The sequence below is a fragment of the Polypterus senegalus genome, chromosome 18 (assembly GCF_016835505.1).
Source record: "Polypterus senegalus isolate Bchr_013 chromosome 18, ASM1683550v1, whole genome shotgun sequence".
Classification (NCBI taxonomy): Eukaryota; Metazoa; Chordata; class Cladistia; order Polypteriformes; family Polypteridae; genus Polypterus; species Polypterus senegalus.
Window position 1 is genome coordinate 68,412,190 of NC_053171.1, and position 20,587 is coordinate 68,432,776.

A 20,587-nucleotide genomic window follows, 5' to 3' on the forward strand; every position below is an offset into this window, starting at 1 on the left:
TCAATATATTACTTATCTATCCATGTATTAAGTGATCTCACCCATCCATTCATTTTCAAACTGACCCTGTCCAATATTTACTTAAACCACCTAATCCAATTTTTATGTCACAAACTGCAGTCTGTTAGGATTGGACTTAAGGTATTAATGAAGACTATTTATTTATTATCCACCTATACAATCCCATCTTTTAAACATCTTTTGGTTTATTATTATTATGGTTATTGTGCTTAGCCGTCTGTTCAATAAGCAGATGCTTTTACCAAAAACGCATTTGAATATTTGAGTGCATACAATACATCTGAGTGGATGTATATGTGAGTGGGTCTTGTCATGCCAAGGACTATTTCCTGCCTTGTGCCCTGTGCTACAAGAAGGTGGTAGTAATATATAATGTAATTTACTGAACTGCTTAGTCCTGTTTCTTTATTTTATTACCATATCTATTTTGTGAAAAATGCAAGTATAGCAGAAATCTAATACATATAGCTCACAGTGGATGTGTGGGTGTGTTTGTTGTTTATATAAATTCACACCCTTGTTCCAATCTCAACAACATTTGGCACACATATCAAACTTTTTTAGGAGTAGAACACTAGACTACTTACGAACCCAAAAAGTTTGACCCCAGGGATCAAGTTTTAAAGACAGTGCCTTTTCCTGGATTTTTAGTCCTGAAATACATTAAGTTAATCTAATTTGTCTCTTGGAAGGTATACTCTAAGGAACAGCTCAGGGAACCTGGGAACCAATGCATTTCCTCAGAATTTGAGCCCAATTTTACATACATATCCCACTTGGTCAGGAAGAGACACTAGGCTAATTTGGAACCCAAAATTGTGATTCTGGTGGTACTTTGATGGGAGTAGTTTTCCTTTTTAGTACAGAGAGTTTTAAAACAGTGCTTTTCCCCGTATTTGGAGCCCTGAAAGAAATTAGATTAATTCAGTTTGTCTCTTAGGTACACTTTTAGAAGCACCATTTATAGAAGTTAGATAGTAGTGCCTTAAATTGACTAACCTGGACAACACCAGGTACTGCTGCTACTGCCTAATTATGACAGCATTTGGAGATTATGAAATAAATAGATGTACTCATGTTAAAAAAATCTGTAACCAGGGGCTGTGTTCCTTATATCTAAATCTACATTTCCACTAGACTTTGGCACCATTATATGTTTGATCACAACCACAATGGGGAAGAAAAAAGGCAAACTTTCTAAAGATGCATGTAATTACACCACAGTGCAAACAAAACAAATAATCAACAAAAAGAAAAATAAATACACTGCCTGAAGGCTAATGGTATATATGACAAAAAATATACTTAAACCCAAAACAATAAAATGTATTGAAAAGATTTATGCAGTTTAAGCAATGTCTTAATTAAGGTTTTAAATATTCTTCTTGTTAAAATAACATATTTTATCACAGGCAGGTAATTATAGCAGACTAGTGATAAATCCTAAAAGAATGTTTTTGGTACCTCAAAATATTTTCCATTAAACATAACATACCAAGCAACTCATAGAGTAGGTTCAGAATGTCTTTCCATGCAGAGCCAGCTTCCTCTCCAGCATACTCCCCAAAATGAGCAGCACTGTTGTAGACGTTGAGCCGGTCAATGCAGTTTGAAACCAAAGTCAACATTCCCTGAGAAACAAAAAAAAAATTAAAAAAGAAAAAAACACACACATAACATACACACACACACATATATACATATATATATATATATATATATATATATATATATATATATATTGTGGAAGACTGCGGCTTCCCAGGCGGTCCGCACCCCAGGCCGACAGGAGGAGCTCTCCCGACACCAGGATCGTGCCCCGAGGTCCAGCAGGGCCTTATGGACTCTGTAGTGTTTATACACAGCCCTGCTGGATACCTTGGGGACCACCAGGAGGCGCCGTGGGGGGACTTGTGGGATCGGTTGTGCCTTATGACCGGGAGTGCGTCACAGTCACGTGGCGGGAAGGAATGACGTGCTCCGGGGTGATGTGAAAGACTGATTGCCCTGACCCGGAAGGAATAAGGAACTGTGGACTGCTGGGACAGGAACACCTCCAGGTCAGGGGCTATAAAAGGACGGTGCCTCAGTCCAGACACTGAGCTGTGTTGGGTGGGAGAGGAGCAAAGTGTCTGGGCGAGGAGGAGAGGTTATTGTGTTTGTTAAAGTACTGTATTGGTGTAGTTAATGAGTAGTGTGGAAGGTGCTTGGTGCACTGGAAGAAAAGAAAATAAAAAGGTCTTGGACTGTTACCTGGTCTCCGGAGTCATACCTGAGGGTTCAAGGGTGCACTACTGCCCCCTACTGCCACAATATATATATATATATATATATATATATATATATATATATATATATATATATATATATATATATATATATATATATATATATATATATATATATATATATATATATATAATACAAAATACCAAGCTGGCGCCTAAAAATTTTTATTAAGAAGGGAATTAAACCATTTTAAACTGAGAGAAAATATACAAATAATTATTTGTTAAGGATCTCTTTGTATACCACATTGTCAGTTCAGCTGTGCGCTGAGCTTACTCTTGAGCATGCAACGTACAGTTGGCCATGTGAACAGTAATCTTGTCTCAAATCTCACAGCTTGGATTGCTGCTGTCATAATCGGTTTGAGTTTCATGGTTTGTTTCAATTACGACAGTATTTGTAGGACTTGTGTTGAAGAGACATTCGGTATCTGTCAAGCGTTGTAAGCATACAACCGGTTTCATCGATAACTTCGCATCCAGCATTTGAGAGTTTAAACATTCATAAACATCAAAGTGTCCACTACTGAAATCGTCACCTGTGAATCTAAGATATTTAAGAGGCATTGGCGGTTGTCGAAAGGTGTAAAATATTTGGCCATTTCGGTGCACTCAAAAGCAACAACCGAACAATTCAGCGGCAGCCATCAACTCACATGCAGAACCATAGATGAAGGGCTTAAGCATTTCACTCTTCTAGTGCTCCTGTGTAGTATAATTATCTCCTATACTGTCATCAGTCCACACCTTGAACCTGTCCCAGTCATTCAATACATAAGACACAATGTTCCTCCGGATATCAAGAGTGAGCCTGATATGGCCGTGCAACATGTAACACAGAGAATGGAAAAGGCAGGTGCCATCTCCGGGCATGGAAACCACTCGGTAAGTGACAGTTCTTTGATCGATGGTGATCACCTCAATAGACATGTTAATGGGGATACGGTTGGAACAATAAAGGAAATGGGTACCTGAACAATGTAAAGTAAGTCTAAAATACCTACACAATAACTATAATCGTAATAAACAAACAATAAAACAGCAGAGAAGCCGTGGATTAAATAAAAAGGCTGTAGTTATCAGCAGGGAGACGTGAATCCCGTGGCGAAGCAAGGAAGGGAATGTAGAGACTGGAGCGACGGACGGCCTTCTATAGGGAGGCAGCCAACAACGTGGGAGGCGTTGGGATGGGGGACCCAACACCACCTCACACGGTGACCGAGCTGCAGGCTATGGACATATATATGTACGTAAGTAGGATTCAGTTAGCGTTGGGAACCCGCTACCCAGCCTTCTACCTACACAGGAAGTTGGAGAATTAGTGACGTTGGAAAGTTAAATATGGCGGCCAACAGTGGCGTCATACCACCGAAATAAGTACATACATCGGTTTCGGTTAGCACAGGGAAGGCGACAACCAAATTTTGTGAAGATGGGGCCATAAATAAAGACGTTCAACATGGCGGACATTGTTGACCGTTATGACCGTTACGTGTAGAATTTCAAAATAAAACCTGCTTAACTTTTGTAAGTAAGCCGTAAGGAATAAGCCTGCCAAATTTCAGCCTTCTACCTACACAGGAAGTTGGAGAATTAGTGATGAGTGTGTGAGTGAGTGAGTGAGTGAGTCAGTGAGGGCTTTGCCTTTTATTAGTATAGATATTGTGGTATATGGCCGGCTTGTCATCCCGGCCAATACCCCGAGGCCTTTAGATGGAGCCCTCCCTGCAGTATGGAAGTGCCCCAAAGACCAGCAAGGAATCATGGACTATGTAGTTTTTATACACGGCCCTGCTGTATACCACAGGGACCGCAAGAGGGAGCTGCAGGGAGGACCGAAGAATCATATGTGCCCTAAAACCCGGAAGTGCGTCATAGGAAGAGCGACAACAGAAGTGACGTACTTCCGGGGTGAAGAAAAGGACTTGTACCTGACCCGGAAGTGATAAAGAATCACATGGACTGGGGATTGGGAACACTTCCAGGTCAGGGTGTATAAAAGGACTGTGGGAGCTCCCAGATGGTGAGCTGAGCTGGGTGGAAGGGTGGCAACGCGTCTGGGAGTGGTGGATTGGCTTATTATTATTATTGTATTGTGATTTATGAGTATAGTGGAGGACAGGGTGCTTTGTGCACTGTGGAAGATTAATAAAGTCAACTATTGGACTTTTATCTGGTGTCTGGAGTCTTGGACAGGGGTTCAAGGGAGCGATAGCGCCTTCTATCTGTCACTATATATCATCAATAAAGGTCAATGGGCGGAAGGTAGGGGAAGTGATTTGCACTTGCTGCTCTAGGGTTTTAGGGACCTGGTTTCAATTCTCAGCCTGGTCACTGTCATCTCTTCAGAAGCAGTTTCTGATTTGCATCTGATGCTGTAAGGTCTGTTTCAACTCTCCATGACCTTATAAAAGAATAAGCATGCTTGTAAAATTAAATGTATGAAGGCCAATGATATTTTACAGTATAGTTGTGGTAAAAAAAACATACTGACACTGGTAACATTAAATAGTTATGGTTATGGAACCAATACAACTCTTATTCATACTGTACCATCAGTCTACTGCGGGGTTAACAGTATAAGTACTGTATATCATTAGCAAAAATCAAATGCACCACTCTGAATGAAATGACAGCTAAGGTCTACATTCTGCAGTTAGGATTCTGCCATACCTAAAAGTCAAGACTTATGGAGAATATTTTTTAAATAAATATAAATTAAATTTATATCGTAGTTAGCTCAAGACCAAGCAACAGAGTAGCACATATACCGTAGCTAACCATCCATTCATTCTGTGAATATGTTTTTTCCATTGCAAGACTGAGAAACAGTGAGTATCTGTTCCAGGAATGAACCCTACATGGGTTCTAAATACACATCACATCAGCTTTGAGCTTCCAGGTAACTCAGTCTGTATGTCATTGGGATGTGAAATGAGAGTGCTTGACAAATTCCTAAATGAACTCTGAGCCAATGAGCCGATTCCAGAAAGGCAAAAATGGAACCCAGGTACCTGACTCTTTAAGGTAAATGTGACACCCACTACAACACAATGCCAATATTACAGTGAAACAGTCATTCAGAATTTCTGAATTTGCAGTTTTCCAGTTCTACCAAGTAAGCAGCACATACTTAATAAACAGCAATTTTGAGGAGAAAATCTAAACTGACAAAAATGGTCAAACCTGACAACGCTGATGATCAGAACAAAAAATCCAAATCTAAAAAACTATAACAGGGCATGACTTTATACTTTGATCTGAGATGCTGAGAGTAGGGCAAGATGTACGCCCCTACTAGGTCAGAGACCCAACTTTCTACACTTCAAACTGGATGGTAAGGAGAGTACATCCAAGAAATATCAAGTGAACAGTACACCTTGACTATAATGAAACTTGTCTGCAGCTTGCAAAATTGCTTTTAATTGTTAATTCTGGTGTTACGAGATTTCACTTTGTCCTCTAACATTAAAATATGGCCCAGAAAACAGTGCGTTTTTTTATAGTCTTGCATTACTAGTTGTAAGTGTTGCCTTTGATACAGAAGACTATCATACTTTTTTAAGATTCCCCAACTGTGATAGTGTGTTCTACTCACTTTAAAATGACAAACAAAAGGAAAATATTTAGAGCACTGGGGTGCATTTTGCTAGTTCTGCCAATATTTCAGTCAATATAGCATTTTTAAAAGGTGCCAAGGTCTCTCCCTTAATTACATATCTAAATAGTTTATTTTGGATTTTCTCGATCCTTTGAATAATGAAGCCCTTCCCAGCCACTATCTCAAATGCAAATCTCTAGTAGTTGTTTGCAAGTATGTGATTCATTACTGATGTGAAATGATACTGCTGGATCAGCATTCTTGGCACCTTTGAGAATTCTCAAGACTTGGATTAGGTCTCCGTGTAGCCATTTTAGTTCCAAGAGTTTAGGTTTTCTCCAGCACTAAGAACAGGAGACATACTTCAGATCACACAGAGTTTATATATCCTTCTTTATTTTTCAGAGTAATCAATGGTTTGATGTGGAGCACCATTCAGTCTTGGCAAAAACAATTACAATTGTCAGTGCAGACTTTTCGTTTGAAATGTTGAAGCGTTATTACATTGCCCAGATATCTCACTAGATTCATATACTAAGAGCCCGGGCAGAAAACCACTTTTTCTTTTTGCCATTGCAGCTGGACTCTCAGAGGACAAGAAAACATCTGATGTTCTTCACTCTTCAATGGTTAAAAGTAAATACTCATGCTGGTAACAAAATACTTGGAAAGCTTGTTGTGTCTTTGCTCCATATTATCTTCAGAATATGCTTCTTTATTAATAGCATAAAAAATGTCTAAAATCTAAGGATACTGTGGTATTAAGTTGTCACTTAGCAAATTCATTAACCTGTTGGTGTTCCAAAAAAAAAAATAGTATCTGTAAATAGTAATTTATTGTAAATATAATTTTTTAAATATACTGCAGTAGTAAACTTAGGGAATTTCCTACCAGCAACTTTATGTTTGTCTAAATGCTTAGAAAAATATCCCCTGAACTACTACATTGAACCATTACTCAGCATGCCACTAGACGCAAATTATATTGATGTAAATTGTATTTTAGTGAAAACGATTTGAATATATCCTTATGTGTATGGAAAAAATCGTAAAAACTAAATCAACACATAGAAACACTGTTGGCTTTGAAGTGGTCAGTTCAGCATGTTTAGTGCTTTTGTTTCTCATTGATCTGGTGCCCTGCTGTCCTCAATTGTATGGCCACATTATTATTTGTTTAACAAAATAACTAAATATACATTTAAGCAAGCAAGTGTTTAGAGCAATGGAAACAAGCCATGACTGTGAAAAATACGTACAACTTAAAACAATGCTGAAATTGTTCTTTTAACAACTCTTAACTTTTAACTTGTCATACAAATGCTCATTTGATTTGATTTACTTTTTTTTCATTTGATTACGATTTTGGTTATGGTCATGATTTAGATTTTCTGTAAATAAATTTTGTCATCCTTTTCATATTTTGCAATGTGATAAGATATTGTGAATAGCATTTAAAAAAGTGTTCGGTTGGTTGTAAAAAAATTACATCTTCCAAGACTTGTAATTATAACATTATTAGTAGAAATTGGAATGACCTTACACTGATTGTGATGAACTACTTTTGAGATATGTTTTTGGGTGAAGTTAAATTCCGCATAGATTGGACCACCTCCAGTTGCAGATCATCACCACAAATTACCAGAAAATGCCAATGTACCATACACTTCACACCATCCTGGCAAACCTAGATAATAAAGCCTGCTATGCCAAAGTCCTGCTTATAGAGTACAGCTCAACAGTTAAAACTGTTGCACCATAAAAGATGATCTAGGGATGCCTTTGGATTTATGGTCATCTTCTGTAAATTGACTCAGAATGTCCTAAATGGCAGATTTTGGCACGTGTGGATTAGCAGCATCGCATTCTCCATGCTGACCCTCAGCACAGGGTAATGTGCTGAGCCCTTTTCTGTACTCCTTACTCAAAAATGACTGGGTGGTCAGTGACAGCTCCCAACTTCACCAATAAATTTGATGATGAGACCACCATAATTGGACTGATCACGAATAATGATGAGATGACTTACAAAGAAAAGACCTGCCTCCTGGTCTAACAGAAAATATACACATTACATTAAATCTGGACCGTTTCTTCCCTATGTCACACTTGAAGAGGTTGTGCTCACCTCATCCTTAAAGAGATTTTGTCTGTTTTTTAGAGAGCGCAGCTTGTTCTGTTTTTCCTCATGTTCCAACTCTTCCTCCGGAGGCTGGAAGTAAGTGATTAGGTCGTTCAGGGTCTGCAGAACCTCCTCAATAGGCAGGGCAATGTAGGTACGGTTCTTTCCACTCAGGTTATCTAGATCCCTAAAACAAAGAAATAGCCACAGACTGAGGAGGTTTTTCTTTTGATGGTAGGACATGACGAAAATAGGAAAACAAATTATTGAGAAAAAAAAAAAAAGCCTGGACATAATGCAGGGAAAATGTGAAGCACACTCTCAAGTAAACACCAACACTCACTCATACAGGATCAAGTGGAAGTCTTCAGTTTATCTGACATGCATGTCCTTGGAATATGGGAATAAAATGGAATATTTGAGAAAAACCCTAATCGGCATCAAGAGAGTATGCAAACCGCCCTTCTAACTTTGAGCCAAGAAGGAATTAATCCTTTGCTCCTGGAGTTGAAAGATATAGTGCTAAGTACTGCAGTGTGGAGTAACTCTACATGTAAACATGCATCCATTTTTTGTACTCAGATCATGGTTGTGTGGAATAAGAGTGACTTTGGCTACACTGGGCACAAAAGCAATGCAGGATGAGATGCCAGTTTATCACAGTGCACACTCACTCATCCATATTTTGTCTAATTTAGATTTGCCAATCAACAAAATGTGTACATCTTTGGGATATGAACATTATCCAGAGCTACTTCTGCAGCTATTTCGCACATGTGTAGAGACATGCAAAAAGTCCCAAACAGAGAGTGTGTCATGGCTGGAATCTTGGCCAAGGTCCATGGAGTTACAAGGAACAGCAGTAAGTCATGTGACTATGCCTTATCACAAGTAACTAGTAGAACTTATTCTTTACATCTGTTCTCTCAGTGGCAAATTAGAAAGGCTTATACCTAAGGTTCACAAAAATAGATAAATGAGTGGATGAGTGGATGGATGAATATATGGATGAAATTGGACAGTAAATTGCAATGACACATATATAACATAACTAAATTAAGTTTTATTTAAAACATCCATTCAAATGAATGTTACGCTATCTGGTTTAGTGACTAAGGCATGGAACTATAAAAACACAAGGCTTCAGGTTAAAATTTTAACCTTGCCACACTGTGCAATCCTAATCATTCTATGCTTTAGCTTTAACAATATGTTGGTTCTGTGCATTGGTGAGGGGCTCACTAGCAAATATACAAGAAGTTGTGAAAAAATGACATGAACAGTCCTGAATTGCTGGGTATAACTCAGTTTAGTATATGCTAGTCTCCAAGGACTGCGGTGGGTTGGCGCCCTGCCCAGGATTGGTTCCTGCCTTGCGCCCTGTGTGGGCTGGGATTGGCTCCAGCAGACCACTGTGACCCTGTGTTCGGATTCAATGAGTTGGAAAATGGATGGATGGATAGTCTCCAAGGATACACCTGATATTTCAGTGGGGAGAGACAAGGTCAAAATGCCCGATTAACCAGGCATGGTTTGACCATGAACCAGCACTGCGGATGCAGAGGACAGAGTGGTAATGAAATTAAAATAATAAAGTACAAAAATGATTACACTATCAATCCAAATATACCATTACTTTCTTTTCATCTATGTGTATCAGTTTTTCTTAACAGACATCTGGCTATCCCACTAGCACCTGTACCTCTACATCCTGGGAGGTTCATGTGTAATCTTCCCTTCTTCCAACTCATTTATCTAATTACTATGCAATCAATGTATTGGGAGGTGTAATTTTCTCCCAAGTAGGAATGTAAGCTGTGAAAGAAGTAGAAACGAAACATTTTGGAAGTACACAGAAGCTCAAGGAAAAGATCCCTTCAATTTATAGCACAGAGCGTGAGACATTTGTCTTACTAAGTACCTTTCCAAAACATATCACATGACATGGTCACTTGAAGAAAATGAAAGGTGTTGTCTTAATATTGTAACAGGGCATATCCCGCAGTGGGCTCTCACCTGATAAACTGACTGAAAAGCTTTGTTGTGTTGCGGATGATCCTGGCAGCTCTAGACTCTTCATGCTGGCAGCGTTGCAATATCAATCCATCATCCATGTGGCCTTCTTGGTGAAGTATAGCCTAAGTGGAAAAAGGAAAGGTAAGAGCAAGCAACTGGACCAGGTATAGGGACCTGCAGTACCAGATGAGAACTGCTTTGCTCTAAAAGCAAGATGAGCCTATGGTGATAGAATGAAAGGCAAAAAAACAGCAAATTGAAAAGCATACTGCAGCTTTGCACATCCTAATAATAAAAGTTCATGATGATCAAAAGGCCTCATTACATTTAGCACAAAATTGAACAATTTTCTTTAAATATTTAAAGAGTCTATCTGTGAAGTCATAATAAACCAGAGGTTATCTTGCTTGCCTCAGTAGGCTACATATTTCATGGTAACCACTTTTTAAATTAACAGCTAAGATCATTTAGATACATGACTTGTTTTAGTTTCACTGCAACTAGTGAGAGGCTTCAGCTTGAGAATGCAATGTAAAAGTTTACAGGATTACAGGAGCACTTGGTCTCCAGCGGACACTGAAGTTTTTGCTATTACCCTTTTTCTTAAAAGGAACAAAATCTACAATCACCAGTTAAGTATTTAACGTTTAGCTCTAAAATGTCAGGCATTGTATCATAAACAGATGGCAACAGTGTGTGAAGAAACAATCAAGCTGCATTTTAGCAGAGTGAAGTAGTAGTAGTGGCAGTAGTATAAGCAGTAGTATAAGTATTGTGGTGCACACCCATGTCTGTGGATCATAGCTAGATACACTTGGCAGAATTGTTTAGTCAGAGGTCTATTATTAAGACATAAGAGAGGCAAAATTCACTTTAATGAAATGCAACACCTTCCCACAATCAAGGCTTACAAGGCATCTTTTGCTGGTAGAGAGCATTCTAAGCCTAAGTGCTGAAAACACAAAAACACAAGTCTTTTAGTTGGACATTTATAAGAGAAGCCCAAACCATTTTGCAGCACTTTCAGCCTTCTTCAGATAACTACCTTAAGGAAGGTCTTTTGAATGCCAGTTCCGTCACTGTACTCTGTTCTTCTTTTCATTTCTTGGTATGATTTACCATTTTTCAGGTAATATATGTCTTATTATTTATTTAATTACCTGCTTCACAATACTTATTCTCACCTGGACAAAGCTGGCATACTGTGAAGATTATGTTTTTCAGTTTCTCCATTGCCTCCAATACCATCCAGCCATTCCAGGTAAAGGGGTACACACAGAGATATGCAGGTGGTGAACTTATAGTGTCCTGGATAATGGACTATATTTTGTACAGACCATAGTTAGTGAGACACAAGGACTGTGTGAACAGTGCTGGAGCATCACAAGGAACAGTCCTGTCTCCTTTTCTCTTTAACCTGTACACCACAGACTATAAATATAACACCAGGTTATGTCATATGAACAAATACTCAGATGACTCTGTACTGAAGGTGTGTATCGATAAGGGGGATGAAACAGAATAGAGGAGTCAGGGGGAGAACATTCTTTCGTGGTGCAAAGAGAATTGTCAGCAACTTAACATAAGCAAAACTAAGGAACTGGTTATTGACTTTAACCACACCAAAGAAACCCCATGTCCAGTCACTATTCAAAAAGTGGATGTAAAGGTGGTGCACTCCCACAAGTACTTGGCGGTCCACATTAATGACATTTAGGGCTGGTCTCAAAACACAGAGGAAATACATATGAAAGGGACGAGCAGGCTCCTTTTTCATAGGAGACTGCATTCTTTTAATATGAGGAGTGGCATCATTTATATCTTCTACAAGTATGTGATGGTCAGAATTATGTGCTAGGCTGGTAACATCAATTTAAGAGAAGCCCATCAAGCAAGCTAATTACAAGGGTAAGCTCCATTATAGGACACACTCCGGACTCCCTGGAGTAGCGAAAAGGAGAATTAGAACAAAACAGAGTGCTATTATGAACAACGCTGCACATCATCTCCATGACACACAAACACTGAACACTTTCAGCCAATTAAATTTTTCAGCAGAAGTGCGTCAAGAAATGCTATCGAGGCTCCTTTATACTAATAGAATTATGCCTGTATAGTGCCTCACTATGAATATGAAAGTCAAATCTGAAGTTTTCTTTCTTTTTAAATTTTCTTCCTTTTAAGTAATTCTGGTATGTATTCAGACCATAGTGTGTTTGAGTATATATTTATTTATGTATCTGTCTATCTATTTATGTATTTATTTATTTAAAGAGCTTGTATAAAAAGCCAAATTTCTCCATGGAGACAAAGAAAGTTCTGTCTACTGCCCTGGCATTCCTCTTAATTTCTTTCACACCAGTTTACCCTCCAGCACTATTTTAAACAATCTATCTCCACTTAGTATATCTCACTGTCATTGAGCAAGCTCCTTTTTTATTAGTCCTTTCCAGCACATTTTCATTAGATCATTTTCCTTCCTTCTCCATAGCCACATTTAAAATGCATCCAATCTGTTTTCTGTATGTCTCCTTTCTTCGTTGTCCATGTCTCTCCATCACATAATACCATACTCCAGATCGCTCTTTTTATTATTCTTTTCTTCATTGTACTATCCATTCTATTTGTTAGCAACTTTCACTTGGCACTGAAGGTTACTTTTCACATTACTATACATATTTTAACTTTCTTTTCACTTCCTTCATCCCTTGACAGCATACTTCCCAAATATTTAAAGCTGTCCGCTTTTTCCAAGATGTTTTCTACAATTTTTATTATTACTGGTTTTATTGTTCTTGCCTTTGATCACTTTTGCTTTATTTATACTGATTTTAAATGTGTAATCTAATTTGTTCATTAATTTCTGTAGTCCTTCTTCATTGTTTTATATCACTGCTTTATCACCTGCAAAACTTACTAACGTAATTCGCCTTCCTTCAATTTTTACCCCTGACTGGTTGTTTATCAGTGTTTCTTTAATAATTTTCTCAATGCAGATGTTAAGCAGGACTGGTGGAACATCCTTGTCTATTACCTTTTCCTATTTGGCATGCCTCTGTTATACCACGTCTATTACTTTTGCTGACTGGTTCATGTACAAGTTCCTAATTAGTCTTCTGCCCCACCAATCTTCTCCTATGTCTGTCTATATTCCTAGCAGTTTCACCCAGTTTACTCGGTCAAATGCTTTCTCCGTATCCAGAAAACAGACATGCAGTTCTTTATTATACTCTGGACATCTTTCACTCAGCATTCTCAGCATTCTGATAGCATCTCTTGTGCTTCTCCTTTTCCTGGGTTTAAACTGATCTTCTTCCACATAGTTATCTGCCTTTGTTTCTAATCTTTCTGCTGCCAACTTTAACATTATCTTTGATGTATGTATTAATACACTTATTGTTCTATAGTCTTCACAATTTGTTGCGTTTGTCTTTTTTAGGTATTGATATTAACACAGCTTCCCTAAACTCATCTGGCCATTCTCCTTCTTCAAATCTTATTAATCGTTCTTTAGTAAAAATTAATAAGAAATGTGCAACTTATTCAGTGATGGACTTGGCATATTCACCTCGCTATCTAGAATGTGAGGTTCATTAATTTTTTGTATATTTACTTTTTATTTTTATTTGTTATTGACCATTCACTATTTCAGTAACATAATGATCAGAAGGGCATTAAAATATTTTGTGTGGTTTCTATTTCATTGTGAGGTGTTATTATTAGTTATTCCTTGTTTTGATTTTTTTAAACCATTCTCTATGTTTTTAATGGGTATTGTGATATTGTGGCTAGAGACACAGCAGGTTGCTGGATGATGTACTATGCACCTTTCAAGGCATCGCCATAGTATGAAAGAGGAAGCGAGCACTAAAAAGCACTTGAACTTTTACCAATCAAAGGAAAGACTTCATTACAGACTAGTCTTAAACAAGATAAAGATGAGTAAAATAACACGTTTTTCAGAGACAATTAATTTAGGGCCTTTGATTTTGCTTCACTCCGCATAAAGTGAACAAAGACCTGTAAGGACTTCATTGGACAGTACTGACCTTACTGATGTTCCCGATTATTCTCTTGCATACTCATAAACAAAAGTCCTTTGCAAGTGCTTCTGTTTGCAAAATACTTGTGTATGTTCCCTGTGACTTCAAATATGTCCCACCAAACTTAATACCTGCCTAAAGATATTCAAATGTGTCTGTGCGATGGGTTCCACAAAGCCGAAACGTGGATCACAGGACTGAACTGACACAGCAGTGCTCAGCTTTATTCTTCTGCTATGCAGGCCTGTCTTCTCTCTGGCACACACGGACATATTAGAACTAAGAAAATGTGCATAGGGACTTGTGTCTAGCTTCATTACATTTGCTGCTGGTAAAACCAGTGTGGGGTCCTTCAGTGTGTGGGGGGCTACTTTCTCATGTGTCACCATGTGTAATAAACTATTAACCCTTGTAAACTAGATTTCTATTAAGGCGTTGGATGCTGTTATCCACTTTTAAAGACCTTGGAGGATAACACCATTGGTAACAAAGCCAACCAATGAACTAAAACTGGAAACCTATTGCTGCTATATCTTTCTTTGTAAAATGAATTTCTTTGTAAAAGTCTAGATTGTACACAATAAAAAGGCACTCCTTCGGTCTTTCTGTGCTGGTGAAGTTCAAGACTGCTTCAATAAAAAAGCTGAATAGTGCTCCATTTGAAAAGTGTTATATTAAACTGCTTTATATGCTAGTACATTTAAAATACTTGGTACAGTCCTCAATTCTTTGAAATGTGAACTGTGTTTTAAAAACAAGTTGTTAATTGCATTTTACTACTGTTTTTAACTGTAAATTGCTTTGAAAATGACAGATGAGTGGACAGCACACACTTAATGGCATTCTAAATTCACAATCCTTTTCACAAAGCTTTTTGCTTTTGTCCCCTTATAAAAAAGTGGAGGCTTTACAGCTGTTCCATCCTCTATTTGTAATAGATATCTGCTTGTTTAGTTCTTCCAGATTCCCCTCAAAACCAGGCAACAGCTGAAAACACATGTTTGCAATGTACTTGATGAAGAAATATACATTCTCCTTAGCCAACAGATAGGCCTGACCATGCTTTAATGACTCCTTGGAAATGAAGGTCTACTACAAGTAAGATGTTAATAAATCCACAGCACTCATGTGGCCTAAACACAGAAGTAGTGGTAGAAGACTTAGGATTGTGCTTGCCATTATGCTTATGATTTTTTTACAATGAATGATTACTGTATGTGAAAAATGGTATTCCTGTCATTTCTAGGTGAAACAAAAAATGGTGCTGGGGAGTATGACAGTTAGCTTTAAAGATGTTAAAAATTATTTGAAGACCATAAAAAGGTAAGGATGTTAAAAGACTGTTTAAACTGTAACCTCTCTTCTTAGTTTTTTTTTTTACAGGTCTGACTGATGACTGACAAGCAAAGACATGTATAAGAAAGGGGGTAAAATGAGGAAAGGGCAGATGAGATTGTGAACTGAAGGAACAGAAGCGCTAGTTTGAAATTTTGAAATGAAAATAATTGAGGCCATATAAGAAAGCGATGATAATCAGAGTGTTATGACGGTTTAGTGTTTGGGCTGGGATATATAAGTTTTATTCTAAAAGCAATTTCAATTTCAGTGGCCATGGGCAAGTGGTGGGCCCTTAATCGCATGTTGACTGTTACGACATACATTGAAACCACATTTTAGCAGAGGTGCAAAGAAGATTTTGCATTAGTTTAATGTGCCTTGGCAAGTAAGAATAACTTCTCATAACACTGTTTTAAAATGATTCTATACATTTTAATCTACTAGTAGTATGAAGAATATGTTTGTTGGATTACTGAGAACTGTAAGAATACCAGAAAATATCCAGAGGCTGAGTCAAACAGTAGATATTCAGGGCAATGTCAGTCAGTAGCATTAAACATTTCAAAATGTTAATTTATCTATTCACTTATCTTTACTAGCATAAAGTTTTACACTGTTGGCCTAGCTCTCTTTCTCAGGGGTGGGGGTTGATTTGTTTAGAATCATTTTTTTTGTAAAACTTGAGTTATGTGTATGGAATGTTATTTGATTTTAATAAAATTAAAAAAACAAAAAATGTATACATTTTTTGAAATAATACAGTAGTTATTTTTTTACTGAGTTGTTAAATGAAAAGTATTGTTAATAGTGGTGCTCATTTGAAAACTGTTATTAAGCGCATTGATTCGTTGCTTTTGACTACTTTATTCCTTAACCAGCACCATGAATCAGCTTGACAAAAGTCAAGTCATCATTCATACAATTCTTTCAAAAATCATCATATCCTTGCACTGCACCCAAATTATTTATTTTTCTCACCTTTACTAAAGCTTAAACTAAGCATTTATACTAAAGGTAATAAACCTCAGAAATCTATTCCCAATTTTGTATTACTGTTTTATTAAAAATATTAACATCACATTTACTTTCCACTTTTCTTTTTTAGAGAGAGAGAGATATATTTGAAAGGAAACAAAATGTACTGTTTTTATTATATAGTCATTGTTGTTTGTCTCTTTATGACTCCACTGTCATTACAGTATTAAACCTCTTCTTGGGTCCCAGTGTGGTACTGATTTTTTTATTTAGGTCCTCAGGTGAAAAGGTTTACTTTTTTGTGCTCCATAGACAATATTAACTGAAAATTTCCCCAGGATGAGTAACTAAGCATACCATTGATCAAAATATAGAAATATCACCAACATAAAGTGTGTACATAATGCAAAGGCGCTATAGAAGAGTACAAGGTAGTTGGTTTAGTACCCAGCTCTGACTTCCGATGCAACACATACTGAATCATTTAAATTGATGAGCCTCCATCGTAGGAAATATGTATGTAAACAAGTTAAATATGAACTGGCACTCTGTCCAGGGCTGGTTCTCGCTTTTGTTTTAAGTATGGTCACCATGACTATGAATTGGATTAACTTGTTATGTTAAATCTTTGCAGTTATAATGGATTTTGGCATGGTGTCTACTAATATCAAAAACATACAAAATATAATTGAGACAGACACTATAGGGAATAGAATGTGATAGGTGTTGTCATCTATGTTTGTGATAGTTATTTCAAATTTATTAAAAAAAAATATATTTTTAAATATAACTTGCTCAGTAATCAAAATATTATTCTCTTTACAAATATTTGTTTTACGTCATAATATAAAATCTACATTCAAATTTTTCTGTAAATCTGTGTATTCCAGTTGGTAAAGGGTGAAAATGAGTTTAATGGCAAATAAACTGGAAAATGTTAAAACTCTACCACAGAATGAGTATTTGACCCTAGTTCTATGTGTTGTACAATACAAAAACTGGCTACAGCCTGGAGTTTCCTCAATATGTGAGTGTAGATTAGGTTAACACAGTAGATGCTCAGCAACCCATAAAATAATAACATTCTACTCCCTCTGTGATCCTGAAGCACCTCACAGCATCCCACCCTGTGAGCTGTTTTAATATATAAGACTTTCATTTTCTAACCTATATATGCATTTCAGGGTTGCATATCCTGGCAGCTTTGACCATATCATGGGAAACAACCGCAGAGAGAACACTAGCATTTGTTAATGTTCACGTTGTACTGCAAAAACAAAATTGTTGGGAAAAGTCTTTTCTATGGTAAAATACTATAAAAATAATAGACAGGCACTAAAGGACTGTGATCAGTAACTGGCTATGGCTTCAGCCCTAACATTTTCTTTTGAATGCCCTTATCATTTGGCCTGCCTCATACTATTTGCCTATTGCATAGTAGGCACATATAGGAGGTGCCAGAATAAATGGCAACAGCACACAAAAATAAGAGCTAAAGCCAGAGCTGCCGCTAATTCCTGATAATTGTGTGTAAAAAAAACAAAAGAAAAACTGTATTTTGTTATATTATCAGCTTACCCTTCGCTTGAGGGGTCCAAGTCGAGCTGATTTGGCATCTGGAGCTTGGTAGGACAGCCATAGGCCAGAAGCAACATGCATAACAATACAAATGGAATCTCCATATTTAATTTCTGCTACTCCCATGCCTTCAACATCTCTTTTTGGACTGGATTCAATTTTTTCCTGTGGGATAAAAGGATATCAATAACGAAAACAAAAGATCCACCACAAAGAATTATGCCACATACATACATCTGTCTGTACTACTTCATTAACTTTTAAGAGCTTATTCAGATGTAGAATTACCTGCTCTAAACTTTTCTTTTTCTAATTCCTGCTTGTGCCTGACATAGGGCTGCCAGTCTTTGCATGACAATCTCTACAGTGAATTCTGATATGATCACATAAAGTATGTGTATGTTGTGGTCCCCAGCCGGGACGCCCAGGAGGACCAGAGGAGGGCTTGTGCCTCCTCCAGACCGCGAGGGGGCGTCCGTCCTGGTTATGTTGGGGGCCTCGGGTACAGGGCTTGGAAGCCCAGCCCTGTAGGGACCCGTGGCCACCGCCAGGCGGCGCCCCGGTGCCGGAATATCCCGTGTGGTCTCTGGCCGGGGCTGGAGCCCGGCCGGGACGCCAGGAGGACCAGAGGAGGGCTTGTGCCTCCTCCAGACCGCGAAGGGGCGATCGCCCTGGTTGTATTGGGGGCGGCGCCCAGGTGCCTGAGGAACCCTGGAGCCCAGCACTTCCGCCACACCAGGAAGTTCTGGGGGGAAGACGACAGGGGACACCCAGACGGCTTCCGGGTGCACAGCTGGCACTTCCGCCACACTGGGGTGTGGCTAGGACTGATTGCCGGGAAGCAGCTGGAGCCCATCCGGGTTCCCATTTAAGGGGCCAGGAGGTGGCCAGGAGAACGGCATTGGACTTGTGAAACAGGAGGTTACTATTGATTTTTTACTTGTTCTGTACAAAAAGCAGTTAAGGAGGTAAATAAAAAATAAAGTAAACACTGTAGGTGCCAGGAAGGAAGGACAGTGATTCTGGCTGGGACAGATTCACAACCAGGCAGGATGCCATAATGGATGGATTAGGCAAATGGGTTTACTGGGAGCAGTTCATTCCCCCACACAACAAGCGGAAGTGATCCTCAAGGGTAGACCATATTAAGACACCTGCAGGGTGGCATGGGAGTTGACATCAGGAACCGCAACCCTGTCAGAGAGTGCTGCTGGAGGAGGACTACCCTGGTTTCCACATGATCCAGAAATGCTCTGGAAGACCTGGTCAGGAGACCAGAAACAGTTCACAGATCTAGTATAAAAAAGCCTGCTATCTCACTTATACTGAGTCAGAGTTAGTAGGAAGTGGGCAACATTCTCATGGAGGAGGAAGGAGGATGGTGAATGGTAAATTTTGCTGGTGTTTTAATGAAGAAGGAGTTATGCAAGATAAAAAACTATTATTTGAACCTGGAATTAAGTATGTATCACAGCATTCCAAACACCATGCAGCCATAAATCTGCCATTTTTGATTGAGCAGTTTAATTTTATATTTTTGAAAAGGTTGTGAAGTTCATGTTCTGCTACTAAATCAAGTAGCACTGTTTTCTCCAAAGATCTCACAGGGAGCTACAACTTTGAAGGGCGTTCACATGAAATTTGCCACTCTCATTTCCCAACAGTTGGTACTGGATTAACAAAACTACAGTGACAGACATAATTAAAACATAAACTGTATTACAAATACAAACTTAACTTACTACAGTATCAACAAAGAAAGAAAAACCTACCTCAGTTTCAAGTGAAAACCTCACTTCAACAAAAATATGTCCACGTTTTCACAGACACAAACATAGGATTAATTTATGGTACAAAGTCAACAAAATCTGACCTAGCTTACCACAGCAATACATATTAACTAATTACAACTTCATATATAAGCCTAGCTTGCTGCAGCTACAAAACTATACCTACCTGTAAACGACCACATTAAAAATGAGCATAGCAAAATTATACTTAATTTAATACAACAAAGAACATAGGCTAAATTTATAGTATCTATGTTACAAAATTGGCCTAAACCACTAGGTTAAACACTTTTTCTAAACAACAGGTCTGTTATTTCATTAACAAAGACAAGCCTAACTCAAACTGCCATATTAACTGCAATAGGCCTAGCCTACTAATTAGTGGTGCCCTGAAGTCAAGCTAAAAGGCATCAATGTCAGAAGTAGATAACACAATGACCCCCTGCTAACATGAACATTACCTTTGATGCTCTAAAGCAGAAGGCTGTAGATTCAGTGTCCGCCTTTTCTCTGTCATGAAGAACCAGAGTTCGGTCCACCAATGCTAGATATTGCCCCGTTGTAATGTGTCGCAGGCGGAAAGGCTGACCCCACCGAATATAGCTTCCACTCCAACTAAAACAGAAACAGAATTTAATTGTATTAATCCTTGCACATTAAAATTACAGGGATGCAAACTTTCAAGGTTTTAAGTATATATTAATGGGCACTTTCAAGCTCATATTCACTTATAAGTAATCTCTTTTCGGCACTTAAGTTTAAACAATTAAGTCTGAGACCTAAAAAGAAAATAAATGAATAAAAATACACTTAAA

At 38.1% G+C, this 20,587-nt stretch overlaps 1 protein-coding gene across 15 annotated transcripts in view; it reads right to left on the minus strand.

Moving 5' to 3' along the window:
• The window catches only part of ryr3 (ryanodine receptor 3), a 539,734-nt gene that overhangs the window by 349,337 nt on the left and 169,810 nt on the right, over positions 1 to 20,587 (minus strand). For all 15 annotated transcript variants that reach the window (XM_039741277.1, XM_039741278.1, XM_039741276.1 and 12 more), the window contains 5 exons: positions 20,234 to 20,387; positions 17,983 to 18,147; positions 10,049 to 10,170; positions 8,039 to 8,219; positions 1,517 to 1,652 (listed from right to left, as the gene is read on the minus strand). In XM_039741277.1, the coding sequence (XP_039597211.1) occupies positions 1,517 to 1,652; positions 8,039 to 8,219; positions 10,049 to 10,170; positions 17,983 to 18,147; positions 20,234 to 20,387 (758 nt within the window). The remainder of the gene's footprint in view (positions 1 to 1,516; positions 1,653 to 8,038; positions 8,220 to 10,048; positions 10,171 to 17,982; positions 18,148 to 20,233; positions 20,388 to 20,587) is intronic.